The sequence below is a fragment of the Misgurnus anguillicaudatus genome, chromosome 15 (assembly GCF_027580225.2).
Source record: "Misgurnus anguillicaudatus chromosome 15, ASM2758022v2, whole genome shotgun sequence".
Taxonomy (NCBI): domain Eukaryota; kingdom Metazoa; phylum Chordata; class Actinopteri; order Cypriniformes; family Cobitidae; genus Misgurnus; species Misgurnus anguillicaudatus.
This window is the reverse complement of record NC_073351.2, coordinates 7,529,702-7,555,823: the sequence shown is the minus strand read 5'-3', so window position 1 is coordinate 7,555,823 and position 26,122 is coordinate 7,529,702. Positions and strand designations below refer to the sequence as shown.

The 26,122-nt window shown below is 35.4% G+C and overlaps 3 protein-coding genes across 3 annotated transcripts; all 3 read right to left on the bottom strand.

Annotated features, from left to right (window-relative positions):
* Positions 1 to 220: 220 nt before the first annotated feature.
* snrpd2 (small nuclear ribonucleoprotein D2 polypeptide) lies at positions 221 to 3,454 on the bottom strand. Its single transcript, XM_055174026.2, has 3 exons — positions 3,316 to 3,454; positions 2,874 to 3,053; positions 221 to 540 (listed from the first exon to the last, which is right to left on the bottom strand). Coding segments are annotated over exons 1-3 (357 nt in total). The 5' UTR covers positions 3,318 to 3,454; the 3' UTR covers positions 221 to 365.
* A 13,537-nt stretch (positions 3,455 to 16,991) lies between these two features.
* On the bottom strand, positions 16,992 to 19,208 carry foxg1c (forkhead box G1c). The gene has a single exon (XM_055174027.2). It carries the CDS (start codon positions 18,868 to 18,870, stop codon positions 17,686 to 17,688), a length of 1,185 nt encoding a protein of 394 aa, XP_055030002.2. The 5' UTR covers positions 18,871 to 19,208; the 3' UTR covers positions 16,992 to 17,685.
* A 2,859-nt stretch (positions 19,209 to 22,067) lies between these two features.
* Positions 22,068 to 25,977, bottom strand: pglyrp5 (peptidoglycan recognition protein 5). Its single transcript, XM_055174030.2, has 3 exons — positions 25,369 to 25,977; positions 22,467 to 22,585; positions 22,068 to 22,357 (listed from the first exon to the last, which is right to left on the bottom strand). Exons 1-3 carry the CDS (start codon positions 25,656 to 25,658, stop codon positions 22,173 to 22,175), a joined length of 594 nt encoding a protein of 197 aa, XP_055030005.1. The 5' UTR covers positions 25,659 to 25,977; the 3' UTR covers positions 22,068 to 22,172.
* Between the last annotated feature and the right edge of the window lie 145 nt (positions 25,978 to 26,122).

Below are 26,122 nucleotides of genomic sequence, written 5' to 3'. Positions count from 1 at the left end.
CACCCCATTAACTTTGGTAGTAGACAGTTAATTTCTGAAATAACCAAAAAAACAGATAAAGAAGTTTGAATATCCAAAACTTTATTTAGAAAAAAATTCACCTCCAGTATGCCTAAACAATAGACAAGCTTCAAAACAAACGAACAAACAAACCAAAAATGAAACTTTTGCCATTTCTCAGGCCAACTTTCATGATGATCTTGTATGTGACACAGCACGTTGTATATGTGGTAAAAAAAAGTACTGTCTCAAGTGTAAAAGAAAAGTCAATTCGAGTTGAGGTCAGCCGTAGAGTCGAGCTGGGTTCCCAGGAGACTACCCGCACTTGAAGTCTCCTGTATGAAGTGAAGTGTCACACATCAAGCCTATTTTCCTGTGATGAGTGGATTCCTCAGGACCACAATGACAGAATCACCTCTCAGAAACATCTTTGAGATGTAGCGATCCTTATTGACTGGCTTGGATTTCTTCTTGCCTTTACCACTCTTGGGCACCTCAGTCCACATTTCTTTGACATTTTCCAGCACCATGTTACAATGCCTGCAAATCCAAAGCAAAGAAAAAGGGTTGGAGATATTAATAACAGCGGTTACACATGCTGTGTCCTCATAAGAAAAGCTGGAAGAATCTGGAAAATCACAAAAAATGTGTCTGTCTCAGATCATTTGATTTTGGTTCATTCTCACTGCCAGTGACTTTCCGGAATCTGTGCATGTGTTGAAGCACACATATTTTTGGAATATGTTTCATAAGTTTGCTTATACATCCATATGGATTGATGCATCGATTACATTTCTAACAATCTGATGCATTGATGCCTGCCACACATAAAATATCAATATGACATCCCTTCATTTTGACAGTCTCCACGTCCTCATTCATTGATGTAACGTCCATCTACGCATTTCTACCAAAACGTGCATTTTCGTGTGCTAGTGTCAGCAAGTGAATGCAATGCAACAACAAGCAGCGAAAACAGTGAAAAACGCAGACGTTGTGACTGCTATCGGACGCAAATCATGGGTTTGGAAATATTTTGTATTTGGAAAATGGATTGGATAAACAGATTTGCAGAAAACCTTTGCCAGTGCAAGCTAAAACCCTAAATACTTTGAATGTTGCCATCAAAAGCTTGATTTTGTGACATTTTTCCTTCACGATTTATTTTTCTTTATTTAAAAAACATTTCTTTTTCTTGGTTTGTTGTTGTAAATGTCGCAATTGGGACAGAGATTGTGTCTTTTTAAAGAGTTTAATGAAACGTTCATGTAATATATCTTGGTTGCATTAAAAATACTAAAAATGTGCTTAAATAGGTACATAATATTAGCCTGGCTGCGCCCTCCTACGCACTTCCGCTCAATTTCATTTTCCTTCAGTACTACGTGTCTGGGATTTTGGTCTATTCTAGCGTTTAGAAAAATCACATTTTTGTAGGACCAATCAGTGAACAGAGGGAGTGGCTGAGAACGATGACGTTGTGTGTCGTTGTGCGTCAACGACCGGAGTGGCGTTTTGTTAATGATGAGACCCAGCTTCGACAGTTGACTGAATACATCATTGTCCTTAGTGTCAAATATACATTTAGAATTTACAATTGTTCCTTGAACTCTTAAATTCGATGAACAAAACCTGCATCTCTCGTTGACAGACATCTTTTTCTATACAATCCTCTGATCATTCGCACTAGGGATGCATATCAGTTGGTCGCGATTAATCTATGGCAGAGTGGGGGTTTTTGTTTGCATCATATATGTGTGTGAGCTGTGTATAGTAATTGTGTATATATAAATATGCACACATGCATGTATAATTTTAAGAAAAAAATATATTTATATATTAAGTATTTATATTTATATAAAATATAAATTATACATAAATATACAAATGTATATACACATGTAAACATTGCTTAGATATATACATGCATGTGTGTGCATTTGACTATACAAAGTTATTATACACAGTACACACACATATATGATGTAAACAAAAACTTTTATTCTGCTATAGATTAATCGCGATTAATTGATATGCATCCCTAATTCGCACTTGTTCAACCGCCTGATTTCGGCACATGATATACGTCACCACCACAGCGATTGGCTATGGCAGATCCTGAGTTACTCTGGGCAGATCCAATAGTGTTGAACTTTAACAGAGAACCTACCTACAAAGAAGTAAACGTTCTGCAATGGAGAGAGGCCAGATTCTCTGTACAAATGAAATGTACCAGAGTCTGGTAGAACCAGGCTAACATAATATTAAAAGTATCGACAAATTAATCAAATTGTAATTGCATCGAAGAAATGTTTGATTTATCGGATACTGAATCGTATTGCAGTGACCTATTCCATCTGCATCCCTGACTTACTATCTGCAAATTGTTTTCGAGAATCCACGCTTATGTATTTTTAACAAACTGTTACGTGATGTTCCATTAAACTGGTGAATGATTCAGCTACAGCATGGATAGTAAGGAGCACCCTGATCTCATTTTACATTGTGAACATTGATCTGCATTTAAAAAACCCTGTCAAAGAGTAAAATGATAATAACTCACTGTAAATAACATTTGCTAGTTCAACTTAAAAAAATAATTTAACTGGTTGTCTTAAAATTTTGAGTTAACTCAAATTATTTTTTTAAATTCTGTAAAAATGTTTTTACGTTGCATTAACACAAAATTTTAAGATAACTAGGTACATTTTAAGTAGAAACAACTTTTTTTACAGCGTATGTGCTGAAAAGATAATTGCAATGACAAATGCATCCTCACTATGCATAACAAACCCTAACCAGAAATGTTTGGGAAATATCAGCAAAGTGTTGTCTTGGAAATTAACCAGGAGGTTTCTGTTTAGTTACAATGCCTGTCAAACGCCTTGACTCTGCCTAGTAGTTTCTTGTTGTTTCGGCAGTTGATAAGAACCTGTGTGTTGTTTTTCACAGATTGTGTTAGGACTGAAAGGGGACCCGTGTTAAACTCTTCCTCCTCTCTCTTCTGGAGCTCCTCTGGAGTCATCTCAGATTTGGGCTTGTTTAACAAACTCCTTAAAACAAAAGGTCAAAATTAAGCAGACGAATAAAGAGACAAAATATTTGTCGATTTTAAAAACCGAAACCGGTTCTATTTATTCAGAACAAACAGCATACAGGAAAGTTCATTGTGTGCTGCTAACATTAGCATCAATATGTTCAAATACATTTCATCTGCTTTCATGAGTCTAACGTTACACATAAAGCGTTTCAATTCTAATAGCGTCTTACTAAAACATTCATTAAATGTATAGTTTTAAAAAACTGTAAACTTACATGTTTGATAGCTTTCTTCTTCTCAATTGTGTTCAAATGTTTAAGCGCAGAGCTACCGCTCGAATCACGTTTCCACAACGTTAATACTACTTCCGGGTCAAAACCGCCTCACGCAAAACTTCCGGTGTCAACGTGCCCAGCAGTTTCTCAGCCTCTTTTTTTTCTTCTATTTTTGCGTGATTGCGATTTATTTTATGTCATAAAATTTTACCCCCAAAGGATCATGCAATAACATTGTAAACAAACAGTCGTTATAAATTACTAATAACATTTGAAGTAAAGGGAATAATAAGAGGGAAAAAATAAAAAACAAAAATTCAACAAACGAATAAAAGGCTAAAAGAATATATGGAGGGTATACAATACAGTCCTTTCAAAAGGAGAAATTTAACGCGTTGTAATATTAAATAGTTCTTGTTGCTTTATGACTTAAAAGTCCTTTCAATGTTTAAAAATAAATATTAATTTGAACCTTTAGGGGTGGTTTCCCGGACAGCGATTAGCTTAGAACAGGACTAAGTTTAATTAGAAAATATAACTATTTTTTTTAACAAACATGCTATACTAAAAACATTACTTGTGTGCATTTTGAGGCAAAACAATGAGCGCTGATGTATTTTAAAGGTGCAGTGTGTAATATTTAGAAGGATCTCTTGACAGAAATGCAAAATAATACACAAAACTAAATTATCAGGGGTGTATAAAGACCTTTCATAATGAACCGTTATGTGCTTATTAGATTATAGAGTATAGAAGAACAAGAGGCGAATCTCTGATTCGTTTTTGGCAACAGCCACTAGGTGGCGCTTCAGTAGCGCGGCCGCCATTTTGGAATGAATATTCTCACAGCCAATTCATTCTCAATTCATTCTCAGCGAATCTCACAGCAAAATCAGAAGTATGGTAAGTTTCTTAAATTAAAATTTTGTTCACTTGCTTCACCTACACGACACGCTGTATTGTATTGTCTTGTATGTATGTGTTGTGTTGTTGTTGTTATCAGTTGTGGAATCCAATCATTAAATAGATAAACATTTGAGGTAGTTTTTTCTTGCTTTATTATGTAATTCTAATTCTACTTTACACATTTACTATTATTATTAGTTACCAACTCCACTAGGTATGAAATATATTTTGTACATATTAATCCCCTGGATCCCGCTACAAACATTATAATCTTATAGAACATGATGCATTGTTCTGTCTGTTATCGTACAGTATAATTGCCACTTTTGGGCGGTGGCTGTGTTTTTTACTTTATCCATTTCGAGGAATTCTGATGTATGTGTGTGTATATGTGTGTGTATATGGAGCCAAAATATTATGTGTGGATGAGTTTTTGTCGTTATGTATGTATGTATGTAAAGTTAGCCTATATAAAAGTGGAAGACTTGTCTACATATCTCAAAATAAGTTGTAAAAAGGATCACTGGTCTGATTGTATGTTATTCTGTGTTATCATCATTCAGTTTGAATTTGATCTTTTAATGTACAAAGTAGCTAATATTGCCATCACTTCTAGTTAACTCCTGAGTCGCTCTCATTCCAAAATGGCAGATTCGTAGGGCTGCTGCTGGGCGCTGGTGCTGCAATGAAACGTTCTATTGACTTTCACTTCTTGTCAATATAAGTTCTTTGCTTACATACACTGAGGGTCCCCTTACATGGAAGCCACCATTTTGTGCAGCCATGTTTCTACAGAAGCCCTTAACGGACAAACTTTTTAACTAAGTTGTCTCCAACGATGACATGTTTGTCCAGTGGCGGCTACCGTAGCTTCTTTATGTGTTTCAAAAGCAAGGGGTGAGCTGTGAACTGAGCCGTTGGTTGCAATTAACAACCTCACCCTTAGATGCCACTAAAATTTACACACTGCACCTTTAAGATAGGTCAGTGAAAGTTGTTTTTACAGTTTGGACAGCTCTTTTTATTTATTTTAATTTAGGACTAGTCTAATCCCTGTCCAGGAAACCGCCCTTAAATTAGGAAATACTGTGCTTAATCCGAGCTCACTTGCATTTATGAATGTAAAATATACCATATAAAATAATAAGAAGGCTGCAACTTCTGAAGGTCGCATTTTAAGGCTCATCAAAACATTTCAGAATATTGACATTATAAATTTGATTATTATTCTTAGTTCATAGGAAATTTTTATAATATGCTTATGACTTGCAAATGTAATGCTCAGTTAAAGGACAAGTTGGGTATTTTACACTTAAAGCCCTGTTTTCAGATTGTTTATGATGAAATAGACTGAAATTTGGACATATGATGCTGGCCCGAGAATTTTCGGGTGTTTCTTGTATCACCTCCCATCATCTCCCTCTATATGGGTTTATAGGTGCACAGGAACAATCCTTCCTAAAATGCATAAAACTTTCGTTTACAAAGACGTGAAACTCACCGAGTGGTCAGGGGTGTTCACTGATATGCTCACACAAAAATTGCTGCAAAAGACGCATTCCAACAGGTTTTATCGTAGTTTTTGCCAACTCCATTGACTTGTATTAGATGTGCTGTATGGTATTACCAAAGAGTATAGAAGCACAAGAGGGGAAAGTCAATAGAACGTTTCATTGCAACACCAGCGCCCAGCAGCAGCCCTACAAATCCGCCATTTTGGAATGAAAGCGACTCGGGAGTCAACTAGAAGTGATGGCAATATTAGCTACTTTGTACATTAAAAGATCAAATTCAAACTGAATGATAATAACACAGAATAACATACAATCAGACCAGCGATTATTAATCCCTTTTTACAATTTATTTTCAGATATTTAGACAAGTCTTTCACTTTTATATAGGCTAATTTTACATACAAACATACTGACATAAACTCATCCACACATAATATTTTGGCTCCATATACATACACATACACATATACACACATATACATCTGAATTGGTCGAAATGGATAAGTAAAAAAAAACACAGTTTTAGGATAACAGACAGAGCATGCATAAGATGATCATGTTTGTAGCGGGATCCAGGGGATAAATATGTACAAAATATATTTCAGACCTAGTGGAGTTGGTAACTTATAATAATAGTAAATCTGTAAAGTAGCATAAAATAGAATGACATAATAAAGCAAGAAAAAACTACCTCAAATGTGTATCTATTTAATGATTGGATTCCACAACTGATAACAACAACAACACAACACATACATACAAGACAATACAGCATTTTGTGTAGGTGTAGCAAGCGAACTAAATTTTAATTCAAGAAACTTACTATTGCGCTTCTGATTTGGCTGTGAGATTCGCTGAGAATGAATTGAGAATGAATTGGCTGTGAGAATTTTCATTCCAAAATGGCGGCCGCGCTACTGAAGCGCTATAGTGACTGTTGCCAAAAACGAATGCGAGTTTCCCCTCTTGTGCTTCTAAACTCTTTGGTATTACTCCGTGCCGGGAACTTTGTTTCTATTCTTGCAATTGGCAATGGTAGATTATCGCCACCAACTGGCCTGGAGTGTCTATTATTCAAGCTCTCAACGGAAGAATATACGGGTGTAAGGCGTTTGGAAAAATAGGTCTACAAGTTAACAACGAATGCTAAAACACCTGTTGGAAAGCATCTTTTGCAGCGATTTTTGTGAGCATATCAGTGAACACCCCTGACCACTCGGTGAGTTTCACGTCTTTGTAAACGAAAGTTTAATGCATTTTAGGAAGGATTGTTCCAGTGCACCTATAAACCCATTGTAGAGGTGGGAGGTGAAACAGCAAACCCCCCGAAAATTCTCGGGGCAGCTGCATATGTCGAAATGTCAGTCAAAACCGTTTTATTTCATCATAAACAATCTGAAAACAGGGCTTTAAGTGTAAAATACCCAACTTGTCCTTTAACTTTAATAAACCAGGCTTGATAACGTGCAGGCTGCATATGTGACCTCCGCAGGCTGAAGCCTTCGGATTGAGAAACAGCCTGTAAAACGCGTTTATATAAAATTGCATTGAAGTTTTTTGTTAATTTCTAACGATTATTAAAGCAATTATAAATATGTAATTAATGATTAATATTTATTTGGAATTATGTTTTATTTATAAACATGTTATTTTCTTATTTCGGAACTATATTGTACTGTCTTTTACGAGTATAAATATTTCATAGTATCTTTAGCTAGACTATTATAGTATTAAAATGTAAAAATATGAAATAGATATAAAGAGTTTGGTTCCAAAACGAGATAACGAGATAAATTTTCAGAAATCTTGTCCTTTGATTGTGCATTTCTATTGTGTTTATTAGAATTATGTGATAGCCTATATGTGCATGATTTTAAATCTGTCTACTGTTGAAGACTGTAAAGAGATAAAAATAAATACACCCTGTAAATGGTGTGTTTCTAGTGATAAAATTTTGGTACAGGGCCAAAAGTGCTCATAACATGAATACATGAATATATAAAGCCAGGTTAATTGTCAAGCCCTGGTGTCAAGCACACATTCATTGGGGTAATGTGTTTTCATGTTGGAACGTTGAAAATAAAATGTATTAAATAATATTTATTTATTTCATTTTTGCTGTTTCATGAATTGTTTAAACATTTCTAGCTTTTACTGTTTTAATGTTGCTGTAAGGTTCATAAAATATATTTCAGATTTTTATTTACCCCATATAGTGTCACTTTATTGCCAACTATGGTTTTCAAATACAGAAATGGTTTATGGCTGAAAGTGTTGAAATAAACTTATCCTGAAAAATATCAAAAAAATATTTTAAACAATCCATTTTTGTTTTCCCCATTTTTACCTTTAGTCAATATTACAGTATTTTAAGGATTTAAATATTTAGCTCTTTTGTAATGTTTTGCTGTCATGAAATTGAGTTTGATCAAGTGATGTGTCCTTTATTAAAGCATTTCATGTACAGATAACACAAGAATGCTCCTGGCCTCTTATAGGTTCGCTTCGGATGGTGTGGGGTGATATTCATGGGCCAGCAGGTCAGGTCTGTAGACCAAACAGACATCTCTTTGTTATGTGTCGTGACTGACAGGGAGGACGGCTGTATGATGGGGCGAGTTATAGTGAGGTACAAAGATGTGTGTCTGTGAGACGCTAAGACTCCAGGGGATTGGCTTACTGCTTAGAGACAGGCGGGCGCCCGCAGACCAGAATCCCACCCATGTGATTTCACAGGGTGATGAGTTTGCCGGGGATAATCGCACCCTATAGTGTGGAGATTGGAAGATCATGTCCGTGGAATTGGTTTACAAAGCTTAACTACGGTTAGGGTATGCACGCTGAGCTTCAGGTACATGAGACTATATGTTTTCACCCCTCCAGCCCACTTCCTACCTCCCATGTTTTCCTCTCAACTTCCACAAAGCATCTTTAAAGCCTTATACACTACTTACAAACAGAAACCAAAGAACAAAATCTAAGCTGGTCTTGTTTAAACCTATGTGTCTGTACCTTTATCACAATTACCTGACTAGTCAAACAGTCGAACTCTGTTTTACATATATGGGTGATTCTCACGAAACCATTGAAACACCACGGCACTTATGATTTTAGCTTTAAAATGTGTAATAAAGTAACATTAAAAAGCATCAGAATTAACACAATACTGTGTTTCTACCTTGCACAATGTGTGATTTCAACATAAGAATTTATAATTGGAAATTTTATCTCATTTTCTGCTGAAATTCTCATTACCGCAATGTGTCCGGCTGTGTTTGAACATGCGTTATGTTGTAATTTAATCAAATTAACACAAAAATATTAAAAAAATAAAAATAAATGGATGTTTTGCTAGACTACTTTAGATGACAGAAAAAATATTTACAGAATATTCATGTATAATAATAATGAAGAAAAATTAGGAAAATGATGTGTCCATGCCTGATGTTCTCATCCTCCGCAACACTTTTTGAGAACAGTTTAAGCACACATACAGAATTTTAATAAAGTTTGATTTTGAGTGACCAAGCACATGGACCAGTTACTTCAAGATGGCTACCAGGTAAGATCATTTTTTTACAGTTAATTTGAAATATTGTCTTACACGACATTTTGATGATCATTACCGCAACAGATGCTTATTAAATGTTAATTTAATTAATAGAAGCATAATTGATTTTAAATGCATGTGCAGAATCTCCAAATGATGTTCTTTCAGGTTTGTCATGTCATTTTGAAAATATGTCAGTGTTGATGTTTTCTGACTGTTGCGGTGAGATTTTTTTAGGACTAATTTTTAAAATTATGTTACAAAAAGTGTTAAATGATAAGTAAAAGTTTCCCATTTACTCCAGACTTTGTTTTTCAATGTCTGGTGGGAAAAAAAGTAAATTTAAGCAATTTTTACATTTTCATGCTTGACATTTTTAAAACCAAGTTTTCGTGAGAATCACCCATGTATAAATATTTTTAATACTTTCTGACTTTTATGTTGCTAATCCTTTCTAACTCTATTTTAAGATGTTAAATGCTTTCTCATTTGTCGTTTTGAATAAATACATCGACTAACTGAATAAATGTAAATGTTTTTGTATAGACTACAAATCTGATGAAATCCTTCAAGAATACCCATGAAAGTCTAGTTCATCATTTACTATCACACATAAATGTTAATGTTTTTTATTTTATTTTATTTAGCCTATATTGTTTGTCAGACTTTATAAACATGATCCCACCTATAAGCCATGTCACACGGGACCTTTGAAACTATAAGAATAAGAATATGTGTCAGTCTGGGTTTTCCTAGCTGTGCTTTGGGGACTACTTTTCCCCAAAAGTTTGCTAAACATGACACAACCTCACTCAAAGGGAGGTCTTTTTATGTTTGAAAGAAAACAGGGAAAAAGCTATTAATTTATTAATCTGTTAATTAACTTTATGTCTTTATATAGACAATATAAAATAATAGTCTATGTAATAGAAGTTGAATAGGAAGTTCACCAGTTCATCATGGGTGTGTGTGGTCTTATACTGTTCTGGCCTCAGGACATAATGTGAAAAAGCACATATTCGAAAAGTGTTGATTTATATCTTGCTTGCTTGTTTTGCAGCATGAACATGGTGTGAGTGAATGGTTATTTATGCCTGTCAAAGAGGGGATGTTATTTATTATACAAATTAAAGGAAGAAAGTATCAACTTACAACAGCCTTTGGGCATCTTCTCACTTGTGCTGTATATCTCTTTCACTCTTTCTTCATTTCCAGCTACAGACTCATTTTGTGATTACTCCGCAATCCTGTAAATATTTGGGTTATCTCCTGCATCCGACTGCAGTTTGCCAACAGTTTTAAGGTTACACTGACTCGTGCTTGAAGGTAACAGTGTTTGGCTATTGAACGCAGTCATCTGCATGTGTGAGACAGGACCTGAACTGGTGAAACAGCCTAATAAAGCTCTCATTGTCTGATAAGGGAAAGGCTCCAAAGGCTTGTCTTGGGTGGCATCTCAAAACATCTGTATGGTTTATGTTACAGTTTTTCTCAATTGCTAAAACACAATTTCTGAAACATTGCTCCATTTTCTGAAAACGTTGAACACAAAACCTCATCTTCAAGCACTATTTGCAAAACCTCTGACTTCTCTTGCAAAATGAAACTTTTGCCCCAAAACAGTTTTACCTGTGTGCAAAATTAACCACTGTTCTCAAAACAGTTTTACCTGTGTGCAAAATTAACCACTGTTCTCAAAACAGTTTTACCTGTGTGTAAAATCAAATACTGCTCTCAAAACAGTTTTACCTGTGTTCAAAATCAAACACTGCTCTCAATTCATAAACAAAGTGATTAAAATGATATACACTATCAAACAGTGAGTAAACACTACACCAAAAAATAGAAAACACATGGTTCAAAACATATAGTTCTCAGGGAGTACATTTTTACATTTTTACAGTGTAACTCTCATTGTTTTGGACAAATTGCAAATGCTTTGATACAATCAAGCAGATGATTATGTAAAAATGTCTGATGTTTGCAATTTCAATTTAATTTTCATAAAAATACATTATACTGGTTTCTGTTGAATAGTGTTACACCTCAAAAATTTAGGAATTAGTTCATTGTGCAAGTCATGCAAAATTGTTGATCATATGTGTCATAATCTGTTACTGTAAGCATGAAGCATGTTTTCTATGGGGTTTTTTTTTTGTAAATGTGAACTGAATCAATAAATTCCTGTCAAGTGAATCCTGATTTTTTTTGTAATTTTTTGTAATTTTTATTTGTACTGTAATTTTTTTTTCAAAATCACAATTTGTGTAAATTGTTTACAGAAAAAAAGGTCATCCACAGTTTACATCAAAAAATACTGACACATATAATTGTGTACATTTGGTATATTGACAACAGGGCAACATTTTGACTGTCTTGTTCATGAACAATGACACACAGACTTGACATTTTGATGGGATTGACATGTTCACTGATGAAAAAATGTACTTTTGAGAGATGATCTAAGGTTTTTTACCCCTATTTTTACAGTACTGTACCCTGCGTCCCACAAACTTGTCATTTGTTTCTGTGATACTGTAAAACAGTACAGTCAGTACAGTAACAAAAGGAAAGCACAATGTTCAGGGCCATACAATTTGTTAATTTTACAGTATACAGCCTAAAATGCACTGTACTACTGTATACAACAGTGAACTGGCTTATATTGGTTGTGTCACATCATTTGAAACAGGTTAAATCCATTTTGAGTTGTTGTGTTTAATAAATGACATGTGTGATGACATTTGTATTTGATTGTTGCCGCTTGTGTTTAGCAATATGCATGACATGTGCATTTGAGTGCAGATTGTGTTTTGAGAATGAGTATGTGTTTGGAGTTTTGCTAAAAAGTCTAAGTGAAATCTGCAAATTGTGTTTTATGATGTGAAATGGTTTAAGGTATTGACAACAGACTGCACAATTAGATAAATGAGTTCAGGCAACTGAGAACTTTGTTCAGCCAATGTGTTTTAGTGTTTTAGCAATTGAGAAAAACTGTAATACTGTAGTTTATTTGTATCAGGTGTTATGGGTAGTCACAGTGATATTACTGTCTAGCTGCAACTGAGCGTTTCTGTTTTTGCGGTTAATGTTTAAAGGGACACCATGAAACTTTTGGCCACTAGGGGGTGCTAGACACGTATTTTTCACTTCTAGCGCCCCTAGAGACCACAAGCGCCGCAGCACTGTCGCAAAGGAAAGGAACTGGCCAACCTTAAAACTAAACTAAAAACTAAACATTTAAAATGCTAAAAGATCAACATTTTGAGACAACAGTGAGAAACGCAGTCATGTTACAACTTTCTGATGAGGAACTCGTCGTGGCAGAAGCCATTTCTCAATCTGAAGGTTGCAGCCTCCGGATGTCGTATTTCTAATACGTCATCAAGACTGTCTTATTTCACAATATTAACAATTACAAAGTTGACTATTATACTTAGTTAATCGTAAATTGTTGCAGTATGCTTATGACTTGCGAATGTAATGCTCAGTTTACCTCAGGCCCGGATTGGCCATAGGGAGAACCGGGAGGATTCCCGGTGGGCCGGTCTGTTTTTTTTGGCCACGAGGGCCGGTGTTGTCATGCCACCGGGATGACGCGTATTTGCGGGTGAGAGATGTCCTCGCCGAGTCCCGACCACTTATTGGAAGAATTCTTGCATTAGGGTTCATTGACATCTAAAACGCACGTGCCGCTGTCTTCTGGTTTTCAAAGCGCTTACTTGAACACGAGTTTTGTTTCAGACGCGTCTATATTGAGTGCGCTTGCCGGCCGCGCGTCTATATTTAAATTAACTTGAGCGCGTCTTTTGAGTGCGCTTGCCGGCCGCACGTCTATTATATTTTAAATAAACTTGAGCGCGTCTTTTGAGTGCGCTTGCCGGCCGCGCGTCTATTATATTTTAAATAAACTTGAGCGCGTCTTTTGAGTGCGCTTGCCGGCCGCGCGTCTATTATATTTTAAATAAACTTGAGCGCGTCTTTTGAGTGCGCTTGCCGGCCGCGCGTCTATATTTTTAATAAACTTGAGCGCGTCCGGCCGCGCGTCTATTATATTTTAAATAAACTTGAGCGCATCTTAATACAAACGGGCTGGCCTCTAAAAGGAAAAGAATTTACAAAACGTATTTTTTATCCAAGTCTTAGATGAATTCTCTATGAATAGTCATTATTCATCGTTTATTGCAAGAGGAACAAAAATCTATTTGATGCAAAACTCATTAGTTTATTTTAAAAAAGTAGTTTCAAAAGTATATCCATGATGTTTTCTTTTTTTTAACACAATGTAGGCCTACGTTATTTAGCAATAGACATGATCTAAGTTCTAAAAAAAGATACAGATTATTTCCATTTGTTTCCAATGCATACTTGATAAATCTTGCTTGTGTATTGTATATCAGGGGTTTCCAAACGTTATCAACCCAACAGTTAATCTCAAGACTCACCATTTTTTAGAAATAGAAATATAGAGGAAAACACAAACACATTTGTTTCCTTTAGTTTTTGAATAAGTTTACTTTAGTAATATTATGGTCTTATGGTAGGGCTGCATGATTATGGCAAAAATTATAATTGTTTACTGCATTTGCACGGAATATGAAATTATATATTTGAAAAATACAGTGAATTGCAAGGCTGCAGAGAACAGTGCACTACTGCAGACTTATACTACTGAGGGTTTAAAGATATTATTTTAATAGTCAGTCGTGAACTAAAGTGGGCTGGTCTAAGGCATGAAACTCCAGGGCTGAAAATGAGTCCCACTCCGGCCCTGGTTTACCTTAATAACCCAGGCTTGATGACGTGTGCAGCCTGCATATTTGACCTCTGGAGGCTGCAGCCTTCCAATTCAGAAACGATCAGACGTATTTCCTTGCCTTTTTCCAAACAAATATTGTTGCATCCTCTCTCTCTCCCTCGCCACCAGGATTTTCCGCAATGGCGCTCGTTATTCCTCTTTTTTGTGTGAAAATCGCTCCAAATCCAAGTAAACCGATGCGTTTAGGTCTGCCGCTTTGTAATACGTCACGCGAGTGACAGCGGAACGCAGCAAATGAGGAAGAGAGAAGAGAGAAACGCTCGGATCTGATTGGTGAATGAATAGGGTTTGGTTTTACACTGTGAGCAAGTTTGAGTGCTATAGCATCCTGGATTGTAATGTAAATATCATAGACACAGTAAAAAGAAAGGTAAATACGTGAACACAGCATCTGAATACAGGGAACTATATGCAATATAATCGCCGTAATTTATAAAGAACATCGCATTTATGTATGAATCAACAGTTTATATAAAAAATTGCCTTTAAGGGGAATCGAACCCGGGTCGCCCGTGTCATAGGTTCGTGACACTAAAGACTGTGCCACAGAGTCACATAATAGAAACTGCTCTCTACACTCCTTAAGTAGCCTCCAGCAAAATTCATGTTAAAAACAAATTGTGTGGAGGAAGTGACGTATGCCGTAAAGCAGTCGAATTTTGTAGTTTTTTTTGTGCTCTGGTTACTACCACAAACCCTAAGTTTTAAAATACGAGTAAAAGTGATACAGACCCCGTCAGGCTATGGTAGACATGTCATTCAACCTATTTAAAGTCGATGTACTATCACAAGGGTCTTGAAAATGTATTATGAAGGTTGAAAAATTACATGGTGTCACTTTAATGTAAGCTACATAATGGTCTCTGAAAACTCCAGATCAAAAGTTTGGGTACTGTTATTTATAAAGAACAAAAAAGGAAATAGAATAACAGTGATGTAACTTCAAGGATTGTGTTGTGACTAAAAAACATAAATAAATAAAATGTTAAATTCACTGTTTGAATATGCCTTCAAATCAAAATGTTTTAAAGATAATGATGAACATTTCAGTAAAGTTACCCTAAAGTTTTAGCCAGTATATATATATATATATATATATATATATATATATATATATATATATATATATATATATATATATAGGACAGGTCATGCAGGTTTTTATGCATATGCCTACAAAAAATGTGCATACTGTAGTAAGTGTATGTATATAGTAACATTTTTAAACATAAGATTTATATTTGAGTTGTTCCTAAAGGACTCTTAACTTTGTTTATTATTTTTTAGGAAACTCTTTATTTATATAGTTAACTTTTTTTGAGACAGCAAATAATGTTTGAGTGTTGAGAATGATGAGGGCACATAAGGTCTGCTCGCAGATCAATTATTTTGCGGGGTGAGATCTGTACCCAGTCATGGGTTTCCTTGGTTCAAGGGCAACAATTTTAATCTAGCTTACTCAATTACCGCAACTTGTTCAAATGTGAAAAACCACTTGTGTCTATTTGAAGTGGTGAAATCTGATGAAAGTGATTTTTATTTCTAGCTTGCTGTGGTTAAATTCTCTCTCTTTCTCTCTGACTTCCCCCTATCGTCTCTTTTTATCTCTCTGCTCCTCGGCCATTTGAAAAAGGAGATGCACTTCATTACTGAGCCGAGGTTGTGATCGGACTCTAGGGAGCGTCAGACATTGTGTGTGTGTGTGTGTGTGTGTGTGTGTGTGTGTGTGTGTGTGTGTGTGTGTGTGTGTGAGAGAGAGAGAGAGAGAGAGAGAGAGAGATGGAGACAATAGAGAAAAGCATTGCATTTTTATATCTGTAGACTGAAGCTAAACTTGAGCACAAATAAACACTTCTTTTTAAGGTTGATTAGATTACATTTCAGTTTACTTGGGTCTGTACAAATATGCACTCTGGTATGCAATGGCGTTACTCCTGTTATGCATGGACATTTTAAACTTTCAAGCAAATAGTGACTTGAATAATAAAGATGAATAATATGTTTGATATTTATGTTTTGCTATATAGGTCACTAGAGCATTGTGTAAGCGGCAAAAAGGTTGTGGGTATAATTCCCAAGGAACACACACACTGTAAAAAAACTTTGCTGCCTTAAAATTCTTAGTAAAATCAACTCAGATTTAGAAGTCAGGTCAACAGAAATTAGTTGTCACAACTTATGAAATATAGTTGAGAAAAGTCAACTTAAATTTATAAGTTATAACAACTCACCTGTAGTTAAAACAACTCATCTCTAGTCAAGATAAATAATAGTAAGTTGAAATGACTTGTAAATCCGAGTTGATTCAACAAAATTTTTAAAAATTTTACAGTGCATGGACTGCATGCACTGTGAAGTCGCTCTGGATAAAAGCATTTTCCAAATACATGTAAAAAGTGAAAAGTTGGATTAACTTAAAAATGTAAGTTAATTCAACTTAGTTTCACTTTAGGTAAAATCACTTTTTAGGTGTTACTAATTGAAGTAACCTTTTAAAGCTAGACTCTGCATCCACTGGAATGGACATCACATGTTTTGTGGTTCAAACCAATAAAAATGCTGATCAACCAATCAAAATAAGGCACACTGATTAAACAATTAAAAAATAAGGTCTGAAGGAGTTAAGTTGAACCAACTTTTCATTTTTAAAATTTTCAGACATAAGTATAAAAAATTTGTGTAGCCTTACATCAATTGTGCTCTATTTTTATTAAAGAAAATTGTAAAAATCAATAAACAAACAAAAACATGTAGATTAAGATGTTAAATAAATAAATTGTATTTTATATTTGAAACTTTAGCATATTTTGAATTTAATATCTAAAAACGTATTGTGTATGTTGTATTATAATGCCACATAAAAATAAAACAATAAATGAAGCAAAAGTTTCTCTTCAAAACATTTATTTCATTTTTATTGAATACATGTCAATGCAAAAATTGCCGACTATGTTCTGAAGGCTCTGGAAAGAAATTATTTTCTTATTAAATAGTGTTTTGTAGTCCTTTGACCATTATTTATACAGATTAAGTGAATGACTATAAATGCAGAAGGTTATGAAGACACCTGACACATGGAAAAGCATCTGAAAAAGACTCATGCAGTTATTTTTTCATTATTACATCTTATCCAACTCAGCTGCCCATATATTCATCATCAACGGAGACATATGGTCGGAAAAAAACAATGACTGTTTTCCATTGGCTAGATCTGGAAGATTTTAAGTCTGGTTTTGTCAGCTGGTTTTGTAGAATTGATTTATACTAAACGAATATTTGACACTGTAAAACAAAACGGCAAAAAATTGGCCCTCAAGAAATTAATTCATGGATAAAAATCTTGACTGAGCATGTTTGTTTATAATAATAATAATAAGTATAATATAGAAAAAAACATTACAAAAGAACATTTAATGCAAATTGTCTAGCTGATACTGCATATATTCACTTAAAAAAATTAGGAGTTGTTTCAACCCATGATGAATAAAATAATGCTAAACCGCTGGTCTATAAATTAAGCTATAAATTCATATTTTGATAGCTGATTGCCTATTTACAGGCTAAGCAAACTATCAAACTATTCAGTACAGGGAGCTGGCAGTGTTAAAATGCGGGAAATAATTGGGAATGTCTGTGCATAGTCCTGCAATGTAATCATTCCCGCTGATAAATTGTCCAGAAGGAGATGTTTTAGCGAGAAAAGATTCGTCCTGCGGCCACGTGGAAAGTCCAGGCGCATGAGGCACCTGATGAGAGTAAAAGTAACTGGACTGATTGGAGAGTAAATTAAAAGAGCGCGGAGAAGAGAGAGACAGAGGGACAGAGGCAGATGCTGTGAAAGTGGATTTCATCTGGTGATGGTGCCGGCGGTGTTCACCGCCCATCCCATAATAAGCAGCCTCTTGACCCGACTGCAGAAGTCTTTCAGCACCTGTGCTATAGTGATGCGCACTCTGAGACAAAACAGAGCCTGCGTAATTGTTCTGGTGAGCTCCAATGTAAGGTGTTGATGATGGGTTAGGGTGAGGATGCTGGAGGGTCATAAAGGGCGAAACGGGCCAATAAAACGAGCCTGCAAACGCCAAACCCGTGGCCGTGGTGGAGGACAGCCGCGCGCCTCTCTTCATGGCCAGTTTGGCCCGGGACGCAGCTGTTGACCGGCGCCTGAGTTTACCCGTTGTTCCGCCTATAAACACATCATCACTGGAGGGGTCCAGCATCCAGTAGTTACCCTTTCCCGGGTCGTCGTAATGTCTCGGGACCTTCACGAAGCACTTGTTGAGGCTCAGGTTGTGTCGGATGGAGTTTTGCCAGCCCTGTCTGTTCTCTCGGTAGTACGGGAAGTTACTCATAATGAACTCATAGATGCCGTTGAGGGTGAGCCGTCGCTCCGGGGACTGGCGGATGGCCATCATGATAAGCGCGTTGTAACTAAACGGGGGTTTTTCGGGTTTGTTCTTCTTGTCCTTTTCATTTGCTACTACTTCACACCCGGTCTCTCCAACACTCTTGGGCTCCGTTTGTCCATTTTCCTTTGGATCGCATCGGGTCGTTTTATTAAGCTCTGGAGTGGCACCTAAATCGGAATATTTTCCATTATCTCCACCCGACTGATGGGAGCGGGTTGGCGTCTTTGCGGCCCGGACGCGCGGTGCGCCCGGCGCGCCGCCACGGTCGCTCATCACCCGCTCGTGTCGGAGCAGAAGGCTGCTGATGCTGAAGGAAGACTTGTGAAAAAACCGTACGGGTGCTTTCAGCTCCTCCATGTCGAACAATGCAAATCACGCACTAGAAAAGTACTTGAAAGTTCAAGTTCAGGAAACAAAGCGGCACCTGCGCGTCCAGAGGATGCGCGTTCATGCTTTAGAAAGTGCTTGGAATTAAAGATCTGATAAGTTTCCCTCACAGCCAATCTCTCTGACTGATCAGTGAACTCAAAGGCTCCATTATAACACTTCGGAAGCTCGTGAAACTCAAGCCTCTCACCTTAGACCGCCTCTCAGCTCCTGCCCTTCCCATCTGTTTACACATTCATCTGGCTGAATGCCTGTCAAAAACGAGTGAGGCAAAAAGATGTTATTGAGAACAGATACGACAACACTTGGAGATGTGAGTAAACAAACGGCTTAGGTTAGACATGCTACAATTCTCTGGAGAATGAAAGTACACTGTAAAAAAAAATCCGTAGAAATTGGTGTTAACTTACCGTAGATTTAAATGTATGTTTTTTACTGGCAACATTTTGTTTAAAGTTAAATGAAATGTAAACATTTCCAAGTCTTTGTCTTTAAAGAGTAAAAAAATAGCATCAAGCAAAACATGCTGGGAAACAAAAGCAAAAAACAGAAAAAGATTGATGATGATTTCTGGTTCCCAGAATGCTTTGCATGAGGCTGTTATTGTATAGTTTTATTCTGTAAAGTGAAGAATTGTTAATATTTAAAATTTATTTAACTTTGAACAAACTCCTGTCAGCAAACAACATAAATTTAAATCTACGGTAAATTACCGGCAACCCAGCTGCAATAACATTGTAATTTCTACAGATTTTTTTACAGTGTAGCCATTTTCAGATGGTGAAGTAATATATTATATAAAAATGTACTTCAGGATAAGAGCAGACCTTTTTGTTTGATGCAATTACATTTTTTAAATGTCTTGATAAATAATTAATATAAAATGTAAAAAGTGAAAGATTAGCTAACAAATTTTAAGTTGAAAAGCTTAACATTGTTTAATATTACACTGTAAAAATGTCTGTAGAAATTACAACTGGGCATTACTGGCTAGCTGCCAGTAACTTACTGTAGATTTTACATTTATGTTATTCACTGGCAAAAGTTTGTTCAAAGTTAAATGAACATGAAACATTTTTAGTCTTTATCTTTTACAGTAAGTTACTGGCAACCAGCTGCATAAATACAGCAATTTTTTTACATTGTAACTTAACATAATATGCAGCATGAGGTAAAACAACTTGGTTTTGCAAGCCAACTGTAAACCCAAACAGTATAACTAACTTATAATGGAAAGTACCTCAAAATGTGCCAAGAAGTTTAGCTTATTATTATTTTTGAGTTCATTCAACATCTATCATAGATTTAAGTTAACAGTAAATATTTTTTGAGTTTTTACAACTACACTAAAGTTAAAGAGTTTAGGAAACTTGAAAAATAGATTCAACCATAATAAAATATTTTAATTTCAAACGCCCTCTAGTGGCGGAACTGTAAACAAATTCTGTAGAAATTGCAGCTGGGTTGCCGGTAACTTACCGTAGATTTAAATTTATGTTTTTACTGGCAACATTTTGTTGAAAGTTAAATGAACATTAACCATTTACAAGTCTTTGACTTTACAGAGTAAAACTAAAAAAACAGCATCAAGAAAAACATTCTGGGAAACAAAATCTGAAGCAAAAAACAAAAAAGGTTGATGATGATTTCTTGTTCCCAGAATGCTTTGCATGAGGCTGTTATTGTATAGTTTTATTCTATAAAGATAAAGACTTGTTAATATTTAAAATTTATTTAACTTTGAACAAACTCTTGCCAGTAAATAACATAAATTTAAATCTACAGTAAATTACTGGCAACCCAGCTGCAATAACATTGTAATTTCTACAGAATTTTCGTACAGTGTACAAAAAAGTGACGTCATCATTGAACGGGCACTCAGACGTGTTTCAAATGGATTAATTTGCTCTTGGATGAATTGGATGAATAAATTGGTTGAGGAAGTTCCAGTTCCCAGCATGCTTTGCATGAGCCCGCAATACGACAGCATTTTTTGAAATTAAGTGATATTTTATGTGGTTTTTATTAAAGAACAAAAAACTCAGTAGTGTTAAACATTTATTTATGTTGGTGATTTAGAAGAGTTTGCTATTTTTTATTTTAGTGCTTACCATTGTTCAGAAGTGTAGTGCCTGTGCTTGGCTGTAAGTCTATAATGTATTGTTTTATCATATAAACAATAACTATGTGAAAGTCAGCACTGAGCTCAGTCTTAACACACTTTCACTGGTATTACATTTTCATGAGTCACATGATTTGTTTCTGTGATTTGTGAACAAAAATTAAATTGTAGTTGGTTTACTTAAATATTTTGAGTACTCTGAACTTGTCATGTTTTACAGTGTACTGTTAAGTTGTAAAATGTAAGTATTTGAATACAGAAAACTTAAAAAAAAAACAAGGCAATCAGTTGCCACTAAATATTTAAGTAACATTAATACTACAATTTAAGTTACATAAAGTATATAATTTAATTTATATCAGACTTAAACTTAGTTTAGATAAATAAATTTTTTTGATTTGAATTGAAGTTGTCAGTACTCAATAAGTTGCCTAAATTTTTTTGAGTTAGTAGAACTTATCCGGGTTTACTTGACATAACTTATAAAAACTACTTGAAGTTGTTTAACTTAATTTTTAGTTAAAGTAACATAAAAATATATGTTGATTTGACAAAAATGCTGCATTTTTTACACTATAATGGTAACAATTTAAATAAAAAAATTAATGCCACATCTTTAACATATTAAGAAATTTAATGTAAATTTGCAAACTGCATTGACATATTACATAAATAGAAACAACATGCATACATTTTGTGACACAGGGAAGGGAAACAAAGAGATTTGGAAATTTCAGGAAGCAAATTTTACAAATAAATAAAATATCCTGATTCAGCACGTTTTTTTCCAGAATGAAATAGCCTATTAAACAAAAAGCATACACATTGTATTATAAAGCATACGCTTTGTATTCAATTTTATTTTATTTTATTTTATAATGTCAGTGCTACCAGATTTAATTCTTGAGGATAGGCTATGTACAAAGTAACATTCATAATATATGGAAGACTATAACAAGACTCACAAGCCTTCTTAAATGCTCAGTTATTTTATGATAATTATTTTATTAGAGAAGTGGACACACACTGAGAACTGAGACAAAAATAAACATGTCCAATTCCTTTAATGCAGAACCACAGTATGCTATTATCATTCACACACTGTAACAAATACAGCAAGGATCAAGCAGAGCAAATATTCTTGGTAAAGTCACCTTTTTCCTAATTGGGTTCTTAGTTTTGTTAATGCGGAGTAGACATTTTCACCTGGACATTCAGTTTTTGCTACATCTCTGTGTCCCACAAGCACAAAGTCAGGCTGCACGTGTCCGGAAATCTCTCCAGCACGCAGCAATCTCTGCAAAGCAGTCAGTGATGCAGGAGTAGGCAATTCATCTGCAAACAAAACCAGGACAACGGCAGGACAATAAAATAAATACAGTGTGAACACGTAACAATGAGCAAAATGAAAATGAAACTGTTATGGTGGTGGTGGCATTCTCACCATTGAAGTTACCCATGAAGGCAATACCAACAGAATCTAAATTGTGGTCTTTTGCATGAGCACCTACAACTCCCCATCCACGCCCTTCATACACCGATCCATCTCCTGAGATTAGAAAACTTTAGACAGACAGGAAGAGAGAGAGAGAAATTTAATTAATTCGATTAAAAATGATGTACTGAATTAAACTGAACATAGTCACATTATACTCAATGCGTACATGCCTGTGTGGGAACAGTTTGAGTCAGAAACTGAGATGGCAGGCCAGAGCTCGACATTTTTGTGATGAAATATGCAATTTCTGAATGCAGAACTCTTCAGTCATAAAAACACCTGCAAGGCCTGAAAGAAATCAAGCCTCAGCCAAGAAAAAGTAAGGCAAAAGTAACTAAAAAGTAACGTAAGCATTAATTTCCATGAAAAGTAACTAACGCAATTAGTTACTTTTTTGGGAGTAACTTAATATTGTAATACATTACGTTTAAAAGTAACTTTCCCCAACACTGTCCATGATAGCAGTCTCCCCTACGTCTTTTTTTGGAAACCAAAACATTAGTTATTTTCGACAAGACATTTGTTCCAGAGTTCAGTTTAGCCAATAGCCAGACCATTAAACAAACCGGAAGTTAAGTTCCGCCCAGACGCATAACCGAGACAACAAGCGTGTGTTTTAGCAAACTATTTGTTTTTGTATGTGTCTACCAGAGGTGTAAAGAGTAGCTGAAAGCCATACTTGAGTAAAAGTACAGATTCCTTACTGTAAAAATTACTCCACTACAAGTTACAAGTCACCAATTTAAATACAACTTGAGTAAAAGTATTAAAGTAACCCAATTTAAAAGTACTTAAGTATTTTTACTCATACTGAATGTTGGCTCAAAGATGCACTAGTCCTCAACACAAAGAGACATTGTAGGTCAGTGAAAACCAAGAAAGTTTATGAGGTTTTACTTCCTATAATATAGAAAAGAAATCAAACACCTCAACATTTTGACCTGGCAGAACAAACACAGATTAAACATAGTCATAGTCTTTTGACTAACATTTAGTTTAGTTTTAGTTATTTTTGTCATCTGAATTCATTTGGTGTTAGTCTAATTTTATTCAACTAAATGCCATGAGATTTTAGTCTACATTACATTTAATTTAAACCCATATAATTTTAGTCTAGTGCCATGCTGACAAATATAGCCTAACTGTTGTTATATAAATATGGTAACACTTTACAATAAGGTTCATTAGGTAACATTAGTTAGCATGAACTAATAATGAACTGCACTTATACAGCATTTATTAATCTTGTTTAATGTTAATTTCAACAATTACTAATACTTTATTAAAATCTTGTTAACATTAGTTAATGCACTCTGAACTAACATGAACAAACAATTAAAGCTTAATTTTTTATTAAGAAACATTAACTAAGATGAATAAATACAGTAACAAATGTATTGCTCATGGTTTGTTCAAGTTAGTTAATACATTAACTAATGTTAACTAATCAACCTTATTGTAAAGTGTTACCAAATATTCTTACATAGGCCAATCCTAAAAAAGTTATCTAAATATATCAAAAATTCCAGTATTAGAGTCCAGTAGGTTGTTACAGTTAATATACAGTAACAGAAATTTGCATATTAAAAACGTGAAGTTGTTCATTTGAAAGATTAATTGTAACACATGTAGTACGTAACACCACTATCTCACATTAAGTGCACTACATTTCTTCAGTCATGCACCCTCTTTACAGTAAATACATTACAGCATAACGTTACTTGATTAAATGTGAGGACAGTGAAATTGTACACTTATTATCAATCTTATAATGTACTTAAGTTACTCAGGCAATCAGTACAGGACATCGCTGGTTTATTTTGGCTTATATAGTAAGTTATATCAACCAGCTCAGGTTAGCTGATAAAGTAGCATCAGAGTATATAAAACATTTGTGCTTGCCTTTGAGGTGCGGGATGGCCCTCCTGCAATCGCGCATCACTTTTGTTTTGATTGTAGCATCACATGTTTAACAGAGGGTCCCTTGACAGAAGCAAATGTGATATGCATCCATATGTTTGCGCTTTATCTCTTCTCTCAGATAAGACGCTAACTTTTCTCTTCAGTTTACGACATACGCAGCACGCAGATGTCCCTCTACGGTGGCTCAACGCAAGCCATTCAGCGTTTGACATCAAAATACCGCGAGACCAGACTTCTCCATATGCATTTGATTCGCTCTCGCAGTATTTTGATTTCATACGATTGCCCTGCGTGGCGCCACATGAGGTCCCTCAGTTGTGTGTGTGCGTACCTCGCGCCAACAGATTATATCCGTCATCACCCTCTGACACTTTCGTCACGTTTTTATTTGACGAATAAACAATGTAGCGAGTAACGTTAAGTGTCATTTCAAATGTAGTGGAGTAAAGAGTACAAATACCCAATCAAAAATGTAATTGAGTAGAGAGTAAAAGTTGCTTATATTTTTGATACTCAGTACAAGTACAAAGTAGCCCAAAAAATACTTAAGTACAGTAACGAAGTACATTTACTTAAGTACTTTACACCTCTGGTGTCTACGGCACAAATATTATTACTAAACACCTTAAACCTCTGCACTATGAATTGATAGGCTACTTGTGATAATAATTTTATAAGAGTATTTATAATTTACACGGTACAACTTGTCTTTCAAATAATACAGTAAAATACATATTTGATTAAATACTAACAAATATTTGATCAAATATTTTCAATAATTAAAAATATTTACAAAATATGAATTTTGCAAACATAAAATAAAAATCACATATTAAATACATTTAGTAGGTGTTCCTTAACTTACAGTCACTGTAATGACACTGAAATAAGAACAACGCGAGTTATTCAGTTTTATTTATCTTACTTGTAACCGATATCGTCGAATTCTCGCTCGTGCATGTGCAGGTTCTGGATGTGCGCGAGCTGAGCGAGACTGTCACGCGGCTGAACGCAGGACCAGAGCGCAGTGTGGTGCACGATCACTGTCCGTGCTGGACCCTTCATTTCTGTCCGGACCCGAGGATCAGCAGCCTTCCAAACACGCCGAGATATCACACCACCCGATGAGAGATCGTCAGGCCACCTGTGCTCGAGCAGATCTCCGCTCTCACCTGCGCTCGTCTTCACATTTCCTTCAGGCGCGTGTCCGTTCATATCCGCGACTACGCGAGAGTAACTTTTTATTATAGCCGATGAAAATAAATGACTGGGCTTGCGACATGACCAGTTTTTTTAATCTTTGATTGACAGGAGGGAGCGGAACAAACGCGTTCACGAGCTTCCGCGTACTTTCCTCGCGCTCGCAACCTCCCAGCACATGCAGGAAATCAAGGCGTGTGTCCTACAGAAAAACATGCTGAAGATCTGCTGATCACGCCTTTTACAGGTCACAATGGAAATGCCGGTATGAAGAGGTGATTGTTTAGTCATTGCAAAAATAACAGAAATTGCCAGTCGAGCATGATTGAGTATTTTAAAGTGTTATATAACACAGACAAGCAGCTACATTAAACTGTGTGTATATTGCAATTACTTTAACCAGCAAATTCAGAAATTGCCAAGCTGCACAGCTAAACTATATATTTTACCATTTCATGCAATGGCATTTATGCATAATA

Excerpts from the sequence above, each read along its gene's own strand:
- snrpd2 (XM_055174026.2), bottom strand. Across the intron at positions 541-2,873 it reads AGAGTCAAGGCGTTTGACAG|GCATTGTAACATGGTGCTGG; the intron begins GCATTGTAACTA and ends TTGGATTTGCAG.
- foxg1c (XM_055174027.2), bottom strand. The coding sequence starts at position 18,870 with ATGGAGGAGCTGAAAGCACCCGTACGGTTTTTTCACAAGTCTTCCTTC.
- pglyrp5 (XM_055174030.2), bottom strand. The coding sequence starts at position 25,658 with ATGAACGGACACGCGCCTGAAGGAAATGTGAAGACGAGCGCAGGTGAG. Across the intron at positions 22,586-25,368 it reads TTCGACGATATCGGTTACAA|TTTTCTAATCTCAGGAGATG; the intron begins GTAAGATAAATA and ends GTCTGTCTAAAG. Across the intron at positions 22,358-22,466 it reads CTTCATGGGTAACTTCAATG|ATGAATTGCCTACTCCTGCA; the intron begins GTGAGAATGCCA and ends TTTTGTTTGCAG.